The following is a 16,155-nucleotide window of genomic DNA, read 5'->3' on the forward strand; positions in this document are numbered from 1 at the left end:
AGGTCTCCCATCCCAGCGTGTACACTTGTTAGGCGCGTAATGTATCGTACATAGGTGGCACAAAAACGTTGACGTGCCTAGCTAGCAAATCCGAACCAACGGGCGTTGGTTGGTTGAGCGAACCGTATATTCAAGAACGTTGATGGAAATGGAATACACACTTGAGGGGAAAAAAAGAAAATGTATAGAGATAGATATAAATATATTAAAAATGGAAAGTCGTGTGAAAGTGGAGCCTGGCTTGCCAACTAACCATACCTACAACTGCCACGCTTTCGTCTTCACATTCATAGCGGACCTTGAATGGACTGGTGAGCTACAAAAGTCGTCGACCATCCTTCAACAGTTCAACTCCCTGTGTTGTTTCTTCTCCAGGTGCGAACGAGTTTCATTTCTTCATCTCTTCTATTACTTAAAGTCTTCTACCCTATAGTTTACTAGGGTTTCTTTCTTTCCTTCCTCTCCTTCGTCGGATGTCTGCTTTCCAGGGTTCTTGAAGACTTATTTAGTAGTTTCTTTCCCGACAAGGCTCCCCTAAGCCATGGCTTCTTTCTCTACCTGTAAATTTTTATTGTTGTTGTTGTTGTTTTTGTTGATCTTCGCGCTCGGTTCGCAGACTTGTCATGGCTTCGGGACCTTCGGCTTCGATATTCATCACAGGTTCTCCGATGCCGTCAAAGAAATTCTCCCCGTCGACGACTTGCCAGAGACGGGAAGTCTCGAGTACTACTCCGCCTTGACCCATCGAGACCGCTTCATTAGAGGTCGTGGACTTGCTAGCAACGATAATCAATCTCTCACTTTCGTCAACGGGAACACCACCTTTCGTATAAGTTCCTTGGGATTGTATGCCTTCTCCATCCCCTTATTCAGTTTGTTTTCTCTGCTTAATCCACAATTCTCAGTCCCTTTGATGCGTTGATAATTTAGTAATAGTTTGGTCGTCTAAGCCTCCAAGTTCTTTTTTTTTTTAATTAAGAAAATTTGCTTATTGGTTCTTTAATGTGTTTTGGAATTCCAGTTTGCATTATGCCAATGTTTCATTGGGGACGCCGAGTTTGTCATATCTGGTCGCACTTGACACGGGGAGTGATCTGTTTTGGGTTCCATGTGATTGTGTCAGCTGCGTTGATGAATTGATCTTCAGATCGTCCGGAACTGTATGTTGTTCTATCTTCCTGCTACTTCTGTTCCATCGATATATTACAGACCGATGACTTTTTTAGGGAGAGGTAGACAATTTAGAAATGGGGATAAAGCTGGATTGTTCTAATAAGTTTTTGACTTGTCTGAAAACCGGATAAAGTTTCATCAGTTCCTCTTGTTCGAATACCTGATACTGTTTCTTCACTTCACAAGCCTTTCCCCTGATTTCTGGATAAGATTTATTCTGCTCAAGGATGACATTTGTGTTTATGATCTTAAGTAAATCATGGTTTACCTTGGCCCAAGTATTTAACAAACTTCGAAAACAAAATTTAATGTGTATTAAACTAATTTTTATAGAGATACTGGATTTGTTTATATTCAATTCCAATGTTTGAGTACTTATCTCCCATCCAAGGCTAAAGCCATCGCCCGTACTATCAATTGTATGAACTGCCATGGCAGAATGCTTTTATTCTCTTTTAGTCATATGATATCCCTGTTTGGGAGTGTTTATTTGATAAATAAGTGCACATCTTAATAAGCACTTAAGAGTGTTTGGTGAAAAAGAATATTTCAAACGGGGTAGGATAGGTATTTTCAAAATGACATGGTGGACCAAGATGGGCCAAAAAGGAAATAAGCGCTTAAAAATAAGTTCAAAATGTGGGCTTCTTGAATAAGTGTGGTCCCGACCCAAAATAAGTGCTTATTCAAATAAGCACTCCCAAACATGGGCAAAGTCCCATACAACTGGATATTCACAGAATTAAGCACCTTAATAATGGAGTGTATACATCTTTGAGGGCTTGATACCATGTACATGGTGATTATTTCTCCATATGTGGCTTTGGGTAGCCATGAAGATATGCTTGGATGCATCAATTTTTGCATTTCAAAATAGTGTACATCTAAATAATGGGACAGGTCACATGTAGAAACCAATGAAATGAAATAAATTCTTTGAGAAGTAGTTCTATGTTCTTTCAATGTGATTGGTCTCTATATTTTATTTTATTTTATTTTATTTTTATGGGAAGTGGTAAATTTGCCTAATACACTGCATTCAATCTCAATTTCTCACAAGAGCACCAAATAATTCACAGCCAGTAAACAGTTTTATTTATTATAATTCTGCATTGAAAGCTAGCTCTAATGCTGGTTTTCCTTTTTCCAACTAGATTCACAACCAATAAGAATAGTGCCAAATAGATTCTACTCTTTAAAATTCACTATTCTGTAACCACAGTGCTGTCTTCCCTAATTAACTTGTATGACAACAGGTGCTAAAGTTCAACATTTACAGCCCAAATACATCAACAACAAGCAAAAGCATTTCCTGCAACAGCGGTTTGTGTGAAAACGCAAGGGGGTGCTCTGGAACACCAAACAGTTGTCCTTATGAAGTTGTGTATCTTTCTAACGGTACTTCATCTGCTGGCTATTTGGTGGAAGATGTTTTGCACTTGACAACAGACAATACCCATCCAGAAGTTGTTGATGCACGGATCACATTTGGGTAGGTTAATGTTCCCATTTGTTCACTACTGTCTGCTGAAAAGTTCCTATTGGGATTCACCTTCATTTTTTAATGGGATGGTTTGTCTATCTTTCTTTAAAATACCTTAAGGTCCATTGCTTGGTGTAATGGTAAAATCTTGGGTGGACAAGTGTGGGAACATGGGTTCAGGTCTGAGAGCGGCCACTTAGTATGAAAATGCCAAAGGTTATGCCCATATCCAGTCCACACTTCCCAAGGCCCTGGTAGCCGGGGTGGTGTTCCTTTTTGGTTTCCATACTTTAGGAACTTATCTAGTTTTAGACATCCCTTCCTCACCTTTTTTCCACTGTTATCCTGTCTGTCTTATACTCTTTTTGCTAGTTACCAATGTCTGTCTGATAGTGTCACTTGGATCGTGCAGTTGTGGTCAGGTTCAAACAGGGTCTTTCTCGGATGGTGCAGCACCCAATGGATTATTTGGGCTTGGTATGGATAAATTATCAGTTCCTAGCGTTTTATCAAGTGCAGACCTTATTGCAAATTCTTTTTCCATGTGTTTTGGACCTGATGGGATTGGAAGAATCAGTTTTGGAGACAAAGGTAGCACAGATCAAGAAGAAACTCCATTCAATATTCACCAATCACAGTGAGTGGTCTTTTATTTGTTTGCATTGTGCTCATGGCATATGCCATACACTTCATTTAAATATTAGCATTCATTAGATAACATGATGGCCATACTGACTTCTCATGGAATTTATTGCCAGCCCAACATATAATATCAGTATGACTCAATTAATCATTGGGAAAGATGCTATCAATATCAATTTTAGTGCAATTTTTGACTCTGGTACTTCATTTACATACTTGAATGATCCAGCTTACACACATCTTACTAAAAGTGTAAGTATTCCAAATAATGAGTTTTATCATTAAGCCCATGGCCCCTAGCTTAGTTACATAAATGCAACTTTTGCTCTTGCACAGTTTGATGCTCAGGTCCAAGATAAGCGGCATCAATCTGATTCACAAACGCCATTTGACTACTGTTATGATACTAGGTAAATCATCCAGACTCTTTGCCTGAATATTTAACTGGTATCCATATTGTACAACCCGAATCTTGACTCTCTCAATCAATATGTAGTTTGGATGTTACAAGTATCACACCATCGACAAATATTGCAATACCAAATGTAACTCTAACCATGAAAGGTGGAAGCCAGTTTCCTGTTTTCAAACCCATAGTTCTTGTCTCATCCCAGGTAAGGCATCATTTGCCGTTACAACACTACCATATGTTGTAGGCTTGTAGCTAACTCATAAAATACTTATAATTTCATTCTCATGATGTGCAGAATATGGTTTATTATTGTTTGGGTGTTGTAAAGAGCTCAGATGTGAATATCATTGGTCGTAAGTATTCCTGTTGTAAATCATGCTCACATACTTGCTATAAATATTCTAAAGATTGCTTAAGGATGAAAACCAGGAGTTTGGTTGTAAATGTTGATTCCAGATATTGCTTAGATGTGAATAATATCATTGGACCACTGAGTACTGACAGGATCAGAGCAAGATGGTGGCCAAGGGGGTGACCCCCCCCAAAAAAAAAAAATTCCCTCAAAAGGGGGAGGAAAAAAAACATTTTATGCAAAACTCTATATGTGCTATATTACAAGCTAACCACTAAATATTTTCTTATTAATTACAAGCTAGCTCTTCAAAATTTTTTTGGTTATCACTAGCTCCCTCCCAACAGGACATCAATGAAATGGTGTGAAGTTCCCTGTCATGCTGGTTATGCTTTGTTAAATGAGAATCCTTTTTGGTTATGTGATTCATTGGTAGTGCAAAGTGTTAAATATAGACTTATAATGAATTGTTTTATACAATTTTGATCATGAAGATGGATTATATGCCATTATGACAGCAAAAGTAGTACATTTGCATTGGGAGTTTTTAAACTTTGTTATTTAGAAAAACATTGGAGAAGGAGAAATATTGAAATCTCAAGTGCCCAAGTCACCTGTTACCTAGGCATCCTGATAACGTTTCACCATTGATCTGTTTTTGGCAATGTTATTGCTGGTCTTATCCATGCTGTTTTGTTGCCAACTGTGTCACCCTAGTTGAACTTTCACTGAACCTCATGCTTCACCACTCCTATAATAGTATAAACTTTTATTTTGTCACAGATAATTATTAGTTGCTTGATATGCTTTTCTGCTTCATATTAGTAGTTGGCTGGTTTTTTTGAGTTTGTACTTCCAAGCACTTCAATATCTTGCACCAATATTTCCATTAAGAACTGTTCATAGCCTTACATAGTTTTTTTTTTTTTTGATAATCAACAAGAAGCCTTGCATAGTAATATTGATCTTAATGCAGAAAATTTTGTGTACTTTCAAGCACTTTAATATCTTATACCAATGTTTCCATTAGGAACTGTTCATAGCCTTACACAGGAATATTGATCTTCATGCAGAAAATTTCATGACTGGGTACCGTGTAGTATTTGACCGTGAGAAGTTGGTTTTAGGTTGGAGAAAGTCCAATTGTAAGTATTGTTCTGTTGTTGCAGTATCATTTCTCTGTGCCTAAATGTGGATGTTTGTACAGTTCTAACTAATAACAATATATAATTACATTGTCCCCCAGGTTACGATGTTGAGGAATCCAACACCTCACTAGCAAATACTCGAAACTCTACTGTAGTGCCTCCTGCTATTGCTGTTGAACCAGGTAGCTTCACTCCTGAAGCCACAAGAAACACTGGAATTGGTGCAAATACTTCAGGGGCATCACCACCTATATGGAGCGGAGCTTTATTTCTGAGCCTCTTCAGTTGTGCTTTCTTGTTTCATCTTCCATCCTTTCCCATTCTTTAATCATTCTTTCATTAGGCTATACTCAGATTATTTCATTGTATGTTTTTAGGCGAGGCAGTGTACCATATTTATTTATAGGTCTCCCCAAAGTTCCAATTTCAAACCAGTATAGGGGCATTTCTGGTTGTCATGCCCTTTTCTTTCTGGGTAGAATTGTGATTCGAGGAGTATTGGTTCATTGAATCACTTTCCTTCCCGCCAGATTGTTTTGAAGTATTTGTTGTAAATATGATTAATAATGAGTTCCTTGTATTTATAAAACAAGTTTCACGTGAGTAAGTATTGGACTGTTTTAAGTGTTGAATTTGAATGTCGCAGGTCTATAATTGTCTGCTTTTTTCCCTTTCATTCTTCATGGTGGTTGCTCCATTTTCTTTGCTGAAACCTGAATATCTGCCCGTTAGAATAGGTTATGACAAAAACAATTCAGTTGGCTTTGCAACATGGAATATGCTTGATCTGAAACATACGTCGAAGCAGACTATAGGTCTCTGCGGATCAGTGCGTGGTTAGAAATCCCAAAGCCACTTGTTCACTGTTGACTTTTTAGCCGTCCTTGTGTAATGTTAGCTTTTTGGTCGGCTATGTATTTTATCACACTATCAGGGTCTGCTTGGTTTGCAATCCGGATCTGAATTCGAATCAGAATCAAAATCTTTCAGAATCGGAATGGAAATGGTTTTATTCCCATTCTGTGTGGTTCAGACAGGAAGTGGAATCAGCTGGGGTGGGATTTCATTCCCGGGGAAGGGAATGGTCATTCCACCATGAATGGAAATGGGATTTCGATTCTGTCTAGTCAAATAGTTGAAATCAGACTCCCATTTCAATTCTGATTTCAGACTCCCACTTAACTAGCCAAGTGGAAAAGGGATAAACGGTGCTTGGCTGATGGGTTGATTGGCATGCAAGATGTTTGGCACCAATGTGTTTCACAAGACTCGCATTTCACAGGCATTCCCAATTTACAATCGTTTTGGTTTGCCTGTTTGTTGAAAAAACACCCAAAAATATATATCATGTTTGGTGGGGATGCATACTGACGGTGACTTTTGACTTGTTTTTCATAATAACTAGCACAAAGATTTCTCATGAGAAGGCAAGCACACAGGACTTCCACACTGGATGATATGAAAGTTCCACCCATAGCCACTCAAATGGTTAACTAAACAATATACCATTGAGAAGTATCACAATATTTGAAGACAACCGAAGTAACAAAAGAATTCTTTCGGCCAATTTTCAAAACCCCCGTATAAAAACTTCTCATTATATTTTTTTTGGGACAATGAATTGGTTGCATATTGAGATGCATCTTAATCGGGAAGGGTTAAAATCACAATTCATTTGATGTATTTCATAATTAATATAAAGGGTAAATCTCTTAAACTATCTCTATTATTCATGAAATTGACAAACTGTACTCTTACTTCTTAGATATTGTCTTGCTGTACCCTTTAGTTTTCTAACAATTGTCATCATCAGCAAGTACTAATAGAAGGAAATAAAACGTCAAATTTGCACTTCACAACTTATCAAAATTTTAAAATAAAACTCAACTGACTGTATAGAAGGATTCATTCGTGATTTCCAATGTTAAATCTCGTCCAGATGCCACCGTTGTTGTTCTTCCACACCGTAGGTTGTTTACAAAAATTTGTATAGACCTCGGCTCTCAGCTTTGTGCAAAGTACCCATCCTCTCCCACCGCCACCAGCTTTCACTTTTATCGCCTCTGCCATGACAAATAGCAGCCTTCACATTCGTGCTCTCTCTCTGGAAAGCTTCTACTCTTATATTGTTTGAAAAGCTTCTTTATCAACCATCATCCATCTTCATATTTTCTTCTACTTCTTTAACTGGCTCAAAAAGCAATCTGCTCCAGAGCTCACACGCCCTGTGTGAAGAGCAGATCCCACCTTGTTTATGGACCAGGCTCGGGCTTGGCTTTTGGAAAAATTTGAATGGAAGTCGAGCCCAAACCCGGCCTGTGAGGAGGTCCTTGTGTGGCTGGATTATGGTATTCTCCGCCGGTTTCTCCCCTAACAACTCTTCACCTCTTCTATTTCCCTTCCTTTACCCTCTGCTCTCCCCACTGGTTACCATCAACCTCTACCACCATTAGCCTGCGTTGTCGTCCTTGCAACCAACTGACGCCTCTCTCTTTCTCTCTCTCGGTATCTCCTGTTTTGCTGGTTTTCTTCTGCAACAACCCCACCATTAGAGAGAAGCCGTAGAGAAGATGTCTTTAGCCAAGTTCCCGATACCTCAGCTTTCTCTTTATGTTATTTGACAAGTTTCTCTTAGCTTGAGCCACATTAATTGCAACCCAATGTCTTTTCTCCCACTCTTCTAACCATGTACAGCTGCTTTTGATTCTACATTACATCCAAAAGTAGATATTACAGTGTTTGAGATTTTGCTGAAGAAGGGAAGTCGACGAGACTAGTTGGGCCCAATTCAATTCATTTACACCTCCACACTCCAGTACACCACCCACAGCCTCTTGACGAAGAGGAAAGATGCCAGGCTTCACCAAAATGTTGATTCAGCAGCGGCGTCTCCGTCACCTATCAAACGTCGTCTCGTATATAATTTCTCTCTGATGTCGGCCCTGGCTTCATAGTTTCTCTCTGATGTTGGGATACAGAATCAGGAAAGGAACTGAAAGCAAGTTCTTCATCCCTTCCGTTCTCTCTCCCTTGTTTCGTCCATAGTTTCTCTCTGACGTCGGCCCTGGCTTCATATTCTCGTTAAATAAGGAAAAACGTATATATTCAAATCATAAATGTTCTTTCGCTGCTTTGATTGATCGGGTCAATAAAGTGAAGTTTTACGATGCAAATCCTCGAGTGCTTCATGCATTCACGAATTCCGATGTTGAATTCGTCGTGGACTCAGAACAGAACAGAAGCTTCATTTTTCTTGGGAGGCTTAGCTTCTCACCAAACTTTTGCCGTTGGTAAGTTGCAGTGGCCGCCATCACCAGCGACAAGAATACCAAAATCACCTTCACATGTGAATGAAGTGTGATATAAGAGAAATTTTAAACAAAAAATTTACCCTAATATAAATTGCTTGTTTAGAAAAGAAGTATGGAAACTGATGATCGATTAAACAACGAACCTTCCAGCACCTCAAGAAATTGGCAATACATTGAAATAATACTTTTGTTTTGACTAATCATTAACTAATACCCGGATCGGACAAAGTGACTGTACAAAATTGGTGACATGAGCAGAGAGCTTCCTCTCCCTCAAACTGATTGAACTGATTTTATAATTTTCACTTTAGATTAGATTGAAAGGCACTGTGCACATGTTCAGAGAAAGTGATATAGTGAAGTTGCTATATTGTAGAAGCCATTGGATGTTGAGCGAAGGAGAAAAAGGCAAAAAATCAATGAAGAAAACAACTAATGGTTACTATTAATTCTCTAGAGAGAGACATGCACCTTCTCCAAACAAAACTAGCTAAAACTAATAAGAGTTATTTCATCAACATAGAAAAATAATAAGTTTCTTTAAATTCTTGATTGTTAATCCATGTGTTTTGAGGGAAGGGGTGGGGGCATAAGTTCACTTAACACTATATTCCATCACTTTGGATACAAGTAAAATAAACACTAAATAAATTAGTAAAAAAATAGGTGGAGATACTTTTTTTCCTTGATAATGTAGAAGTATAACACTATTTTAGCACTTCGGTCATCTTAGATGTCAAACTTGTTTATGAGCCACGATCAGCTCCAAATAGAAAAGCGAAGAAACAGTAGATTATGATGAATCAATTTTTTGTGCTAATTACATCGTTATTCGGTCTACTTCCAAGTGGTCGATGATTCAGAGGCCGAAGTGGAGAATTTTGCTGGCTGAGGACCTAAATGTCGAGTTGAGCAGGCCGAGTTGGGAGTGGACTAGGTGCCGAGCTGACCAGAGGATCGAGGGCCGAGCTGCATATTAGGTGCCGAGCTAACCAGAGGGTCGGGCTGCATATTAGGTGTCGAGTTGACCGGTGGTGAGCTGGATTGATTGTTGAGCTTCATAATTCTTTAGACCTGCAAGGAATCAATGTCAGAGAACCTGGGGTGGCTAACCCAGCGAGGTCGCTCCGATGCTTAAGTCAATACTCTCATAGTAGACTGCGAGTTAAAAATCACAAAGTATGAGAGCTAGAATATGCTTACTTCCCCCCCCCCCCCTATGCCATTGGGGTTGGTGTCTTTATATAGGCATTGTTTGGCCTGGGCTTCATGCACCACATCCGAGATTTCTGCGAGGTCGTCTAAGTGGTTCGAGATTCCCGGAGGCAACCACCATGCACGTTGACCACCCTCTGGAACGTTTGGTATGCGGGCCAACTTCCAAGGATCATCGGAGTGTTGGGATATGCATGCCAAATTTATCGACGAGCACACTTCGCAAATCACCACCTGGACCTCAATCAAGCCAACACACCCTCGAAGGAGGTCGCTCCTTGCGTCGAGGTCACTTCGGCTAGTGATGAGGTGTTGTAGGTCGGCCCTGGACGAGGTGCTTCTAGCCGACCTAAATTGTGGTCCAAGTCAGCACCTGTGCCAAGTCACCAGGTCGCTAGTTCGGCGCCTGTGCCAGGTCGCCAGGTCGCTAGTTCGGCGCCTATGCTAGGTCACCAGTTCGGGACACCATCATCTTGGCTAAGTTGTTGCCTAAGTGGTTTCGGGTGTCACCTAGTTGTTCCGATATGCCACGTGTCACAATGTCATTCGAGGGCCAAATCCACCCTCATCAATTGCCCCCCACTCCCGAGCTGAAAGTAACTCGGCAAAGGGAGTAGATTGCTCCTTTTGGCCTGGAATGACTAATTCGATGAGCTCGTGATGCGTTTAGATTACACTAGCAAGTGCACTAGCCGATCAAGTAATATACTGATGAGTAGAGTATCATTCCCACAGGGATTAATCCAACAACTACTAGTACTAGATCTGCCTTATGTTATCTGACAGTCCGAAATCTAAAGACTGATTTCCTAATTAACGAGCTATCCCAGGTATTCTCGGATTAGACCACCTTAAGGAATTAGAGAAAGTGTTTCACAAAAATGCTAGCAAAACCGATTCAACAATTATATCATTAAGCTATCCAACCGAAGTTGATTTCAGCTATGGGTTGGCTATTTCCTAATTGCATGAATAGCCTCTTTCGAGCACATACCCATCTATCTACAAGCAACAACTCTTATATTTCTATCAAGAATTTAATTGCTATAGATGCATTAAAGACAAGGAAATCGAAGGAAGTCAATTATTGATGAATGAATGCCAAACGAATCATGCAAGTTATCTATAAGATACATTTAATCCGTTTTCGTGATCAGTTGATTTGATTTCCTAAACCCTTTTTCAACGATTTAAGTAATACAAGAAATAAGAGTAGTTCGGCCAAAATTACTCTTATTATCGAAAACCCTAATCAAGAAATCCCAAGACTGAATCACTATCAATCGGATTAGCTTAAAAGATTAATTACAGATCTGAATTAACACCAATAGTAGAAAGAAAGAAAGATTCAAACAAAGAAAAACCCTAGTTGAACCTAGGTTACCGAAATCGTTGAATTAAAGAAGAAGACAACTCAGAAGTTTTGCATCAATCTTCGATCTCCTTCCAATTCTCCTTCGGCAGCCTTGTGGTCCTTCTCCTAGCACTTCTCTTTTTCCTTCTTGTGTCAAGGGGTCGAACCCTAATTTCTTATTTTTCTTTTTCTTTTATACTCTTTCTTTCAACTTTTGGTTAAGAGTCCTACTCCCCTTCGAACTTTGCTAAAGCTAGCCGCCTCTTGGAGCCTCCCATAAGGCTGCGGCTGGGCCTCTCTTCTTGATGGGCCGAAGTGCTCCCCTTGCCGCCATATCAACATGCCTTTATGCTCTCTTAACCTTAAACTGTCTCAAATTCCTAGTTTCCTGATATTCCGCTCAATTAGAGTAAAAACCGTTAAGAATCATCATCAAAACCATGTATAAAGCAATAAAAACAATGTGTAGCATGCACACACATCAGCTCGTAAGCGTCGATCCAATTTGCTTCTCAAGTCGGAAGAGTCCAAGTGTTTGCAGCCTTGTGCAGGACCTTGCCATATTAATTTTCGGGACCCGAGAGAGAATTCATCTACTCGATGAGAGGTGGAGCAAGTACCCTGAGGACATCTACCTTATTAGGAATGTGACCATCAAGATGTTCTGCGATCTAGCTAAGTACCTCAATAGTGAATCTCATCATGTCGTCCTTAAGAGGGGGTTCTGTGTGACTGCTCTATCAGGTCGCTCCACCTAGGTAGACTTCGACGCAGCGTCCTTCAAGCTAGTCCCAGCAGTGAGTTTGATGCGGAGCTTGCAACCGAGGTGGAGGTCGGCTATGAAGAAATCAAGTTTGCATCCATCATGGTGTTGAGAGCAAACTAGTATTTCCTTTGTTTTCTCATGCTGGATGCGAACTGCTTTATATTTCGTCCATGCAAAGAGGTAACTGGGTCTCACGTGGTGCTGGGGTCTTTTGTCAGCTCAGTACTTTAGCCCTTAGGCTCTAAGAGTGACTCGCAGTCCACTCTCCTTACCCTTGATTTTGCCCATGCTGAAGAGGCGACTAGGTCTTATGTGGCGCCGAGGTCTTTTATCTATTCGGCACTTTAGCCCTTAGGCCCTGGGAGTGACTCGCAGTCCACTCTCCTTACCCTTGATTTTGCCCATGCCAAAGAGGTGAATGGGTCTTATGTGGTGCCGAGGTCTTTTATCAGTTCGACACTTTAGAGTTACGTTGCGCTGCATCCGCCTCGTTAGTGACGCCGATCACCCACTCCTACAAAAAGCTACTGGGAGCTCGACCTACGGGAGCAACACTACTGACTTTAGGTCACCAGCTCGTGCGGGAGCCCTTGAAGGCTCGATCAGCAAGGGCGTCCATGCAGTTCGTTGGCTGCCAACTCCCGCGGAAGCCACAAAAAGCTCATCTTGTAGAGGGTACCTCGCGAAAAGGATTAATAAGGCTTTATCCAAGTTGAAATAAAGTCGGCAGAGCTGCTTAGTCTGTTGGCCATCAACTTCCTGCTTAGTCTTTGAGTTCATCAAAAATGGAAATTAGAAAGTGAGAGCTTTAGTTTCTAAAATGTGAGAACTTAGCTTTCTGGAAGATAGCCTTTCAGAAGATGATAACTTACCTTTTTGTAGCGTTTCCCACTGACGGCGCCAATTGATGTTGCGCGATCTGACTACTCCTTGTTGGAGGATGATCTAGCTTCAAGTCGGATGGCGCGCTAATTGATGAATCAATTTTTTGTGCTAAGTACCTCGTCATTCGATCTGCTTCCAAGTGGCCGATGACTCAGAGGCCGAATTGGAGAATTTTGCTGGGTGAGGACTTGGATGCCGAGCTGGGAGTGGACTAGGTGCCGAGCTGCATATTAGGTGTCGAGCTGCATATTAGGTGTCGAGCTGACCAGAGGGCCGAGTTGCATATTAGGCGTCGAGATGACCAGAGGGCCGAGCTACATATTAGGCATCGAGCTGACCAAAGGGCCGAGTTGCATATTAGGTGCTGAGCTGACCAAAGGGCCGAGCTGCATATTAGGTGTTGAACTGACCAGAGGGCCAAGTTGCATATTAGGTGCAGAGCTGGATTGATTGTTGAGCATCGTAATTCTTTAGACCTGCAAAGAATCAATGTCGGAGGACCCGGGGTGGCTAACCCAACGAGGTCGCTCCGATGCTTAAGTCAATACTCTCATAGTAGACTGCGAGTTAAAAATCACAAAGTATGAGAGCTAGAATATGCTTACTTGCCCCCCCCCCCTATGCCATTGGGGTTGGTGTCTTTATATAGGCATTGTTTGGCCTGGGCTTCATGCACCGCATCCGAGATTTCTGCGAGGTCGTTTAAGTGGTTCGAGATTCCCGGAGGCAACTTTCATGCACGTTGACCACCCTCTGGAACGTTCGGTACGTGGGCCAACTTCCAAGGACCGTCGGAGTGTTGGGATATGCATGCCGAATTTATCGACGAGCACGTTTCGCAAATCACCACCTGGACCTCAATCAGGCCGACACGCCCTCGAGGGAGGTCGCTCCTTGCGTCAAAGTCACTTTGGCTAGTGATGAGGTGCTGCAGGTCGGCCCTGGACGAGGTGCTTCTAGCCAACTTGAATTGTGGTCTAGGTCGCCAGGTCAGCGCGTGTACCAGGTCGCTAGTTCGGCACCTATGCCAAGTCGCCAGGTCAGCGCCTGTACCAGGTTACCAAATTGGCGCCTGTGCCAGTTGCCAGTTCGGCGCCTATGCCAGGTCGCCAGTTTGGGACACCATCATCTTGGCTATGTTGTTGCCTAAGTGGTTCCGGGTGTCACCTAGTTGTTCCGAGATGCCACGTGTCACAATGTCATTGGAGGGCCAAATCCACCCTCATCAGATTACTTCTTTGATGATGGCGCAATAGATGCGAATAAGGTTTTTCTTGCTGTAATTTTTTCCTTTAGTGGCATATAGGCAAAAAAACTGAACCACCGAAAAAACCGATCGAAACCGAACTGAAATATCGGTTAATCGAATCGGTTGGTTCGGTTTTGATTAACCATTTAAAAAAACCAGCAGTTAATCGAACCGACCAATATATATACAATAATATATATTTATATAGTATTATATATATTATATTAATATTATATATTACATTTTGTTTTGCTTTTGAAAATCTAATAAATGTGAAATGAGATTTTTCAATTCACATTTATTAGATTTTCAGTTCGCTAGTCTGCCGAACAACCATTTTTGGCTTTTCCCTTTCTTTCCCTCTCTTTGAGCTCTCTCGACTCTCACTCTCTGTCTCTCTTAGACTCCCACTCTCTGGTCTCTCCCATTCCCAGTTATTCCCCAATGAACCGATGGGCAATGTCCTTCAGTGCTCTGCCTCCGATCAAATCGTTGACAGCCTCCGACGATCCCTCTTGCTTCGATGACATTGGCAAATGGTGATCCTTCCTACTTCCACAACAACCTGACACCTTTCCCTCTCTCTATATGAGCTCTCTCTCTTTCGGATTCTCACTCTCTTAGACTCCCACTCTCCCTGTTCTCTTCGTTCTTCCCCAACGGGCTGACACCGACAGCCTTCAACACTTCGCCCTCTGATGTCGAAAGCGATTCCTCCTGCTTCGGCGACATTCTCTCAGACTCCCACTCTCCCTGTCTTGTAGTTCCCTTTTTTTTTTTTATATTTTGAGGGCATAAAAAAACCGAAAAACCGAACCACGATTAACCGATCGGCCGGTTAACTGATTGCATCGATTTGGTTAAATGTAAAAATTAAACAAATTGATTCGGTCCAGAAAATCACCCCATGATTCGGTTAAGTGAACCGTGAACACCCCTAATGGCATAGCACAAAGTTCTTTGTTGGTAAAGTGACAAATGTATTTTCCAACATCCAACGGGAAGCAATGGAGGCACGCACGACAATTAAGTTTTGTGTGTGTGTTTAAGATAAAATGGGCAATGAAAAGAAAAATGAATAAAGTTCATGTGGATATTTTGGTTCTATGGCCAGGTGTATTCGTTGTAAAGGCTCACTTTGTAAGAGTATAAATATAAATATGTATAGTATAAATGCATATAAAATATTATAAAATACAAGGTTTTGCACTATACATATTTGTATTTGTACTCATTTCAAACTAAGCCAAAGTGAAAGTTGAAGGGGTAATTGTCACGTAAGGGGTCTTTGTAATTTACCCATGTACTTTGGGGTCAGTGACAATTACCCCCTTGAACTTCCATTTGCCAAAAAAAAAGAAAAACCATAAACTTTTACTTTGTGACAAATACCTCATCTATTAGAGTAAAATTAAGATATTTAAAAAAATTTAAATCCCCAAACTATTATTTTCTTAATTATTTGAATGATCTATGATTCGATTAGTTTTATAAATATAATATTGAAACCCTCTTAGTTGCTCTAATAAATCTTTGCAATTTTTATTAGATTTAATATTCAAATGATATGATAGAGGTTTCTTTTTGATAAATATAAATTTAAAATTTCGTTTGGTTTTCTTGATTTATTGGAGAAAGGAGTGGATAGCTTTTTATATTTTAGGATGAAGAGATACTTTAATGACAATGAAATAAACCATAATTTAAAGAAACTTGTTTTTGTATAATACTGAATGATTTCTGTTACTTTAGCTAGTTTGGAGAAAATGAAAGATATTTTTGGATCAATTGAGAAAAGGGCAAGAAAATGAAGATAAGAAAAGTTTAAGTGGATGTTTCGGTAATTTAACACATTCAATCTTCTCACTAAACTGCTATGAGGTATTTGTTGCAAAGTGAAAGTTGAAGAGGCTTTGTCACAAAAGAAAGTTAAAAGGGTAAACATAATTGATCCTACCCTATAATATAAGGGTCTTTGTAATTTACAACTAAAAAAAAGGTCCAATGAGCTTTTTCCTTTTTTCCCCTCGCCCCACTGACCCGATTAGAGACCCTAGCCGGCCTAGCGTCAACTGCCGATCGGCTCAGTTGTAGCGGAGACCGGGGATCGAATCCAGGTCTGATCCGAGGCCCATTGCATATCACGTGATGGTGAGAAGTGAGAA

The 16,155-nt window shown here is 40.6% G+C and overlaps 1 protein-coding gene across 2 annotated transcripts; it reads left to right on the forward strand.

The window, feature by feature from the left end:
- The first annotated feature begins 381 nt into the window (after nucleotides 1-381).
- LOC104603658 (aspartyl protease family protein 1-like) lies at nucleotides 382-5,842 on the forward strand. 2 transcript variants are annotated; one of them, XM_088888410.1, is made up of 11 exons: nucleotides 382-846; nucleotides 1,022-1,160; nucleotides 2,430-2,665; nucleotides 3,069-3,293; nucleotides 3,415-3,550; nucleotides 3,635-3,708; nucleotides 3,795-3,912; nucleotides 4,006-4,063; nucleotides 5,136-5,207; nucleotides 5,309-5,553; nucleotides 5,588-5,842. In XM_088888410.1, exons 1-10 carry the CDS (start codon nucleotides 542-544, stop codon nucleotides 5,536-5,538), a joined length of 1,593 nt encoding a protein of 530 aa, XP_088744536.1. In that variant the 5' UTR covers nucleotides 382-541; the 3' UTR covers nucleotides 5,539-5,553; nucleotides 5,588-5,842. The 2 variants fall into 2 exon arrangements, with proteins under 2 accessions (XP_088744536.1, XP_010266039.1); XM_010267737.3 differs by having other exon boundaries at nucleotides 5,309-5,842.
- Nucleotides 5,843-16,155: the final 10,313 nt, after the last annotated feature.

This window comes from Nelumbo nucifera, chromosome 5 (genome assembly GCF_055504915.1).
Source record: "Nelumbo nucifera cultivar China Antique chromosome 5, China Antique-T2T, whole genome shotgun sequence".
Classification (NCBI taxonomy): Eukaryota; Viridiplantae; Streptophyta; class Magnoliopsida; order Proteales; family Nelumbonaceae; genus Nelumbo; species Nelumbo nucifera.

Coding starts and splice junctions, on each gene's coding strand:
- LOC104603658 (XM_010267737.3), top strand. CDS start 542: ATGGCTTCTTTCTCTACCTGTAAATTTTTATTGTTGTTGTTGTTGTTT. Junction 1,161..2,429: donor TCTTCAGATCGTCCGGAACT/GTATGTTGTTCT, acceptor GTATGACAACAG/GTGCTAAAGTTCAACATTTA. Junction 5,208..5,308: donor AGGTTGGAGAAAGTCCAATT/GTAAGTATTGTT, acceptor ATTGTCCCCCAG/GTTACGATGTTGAGGAATCC.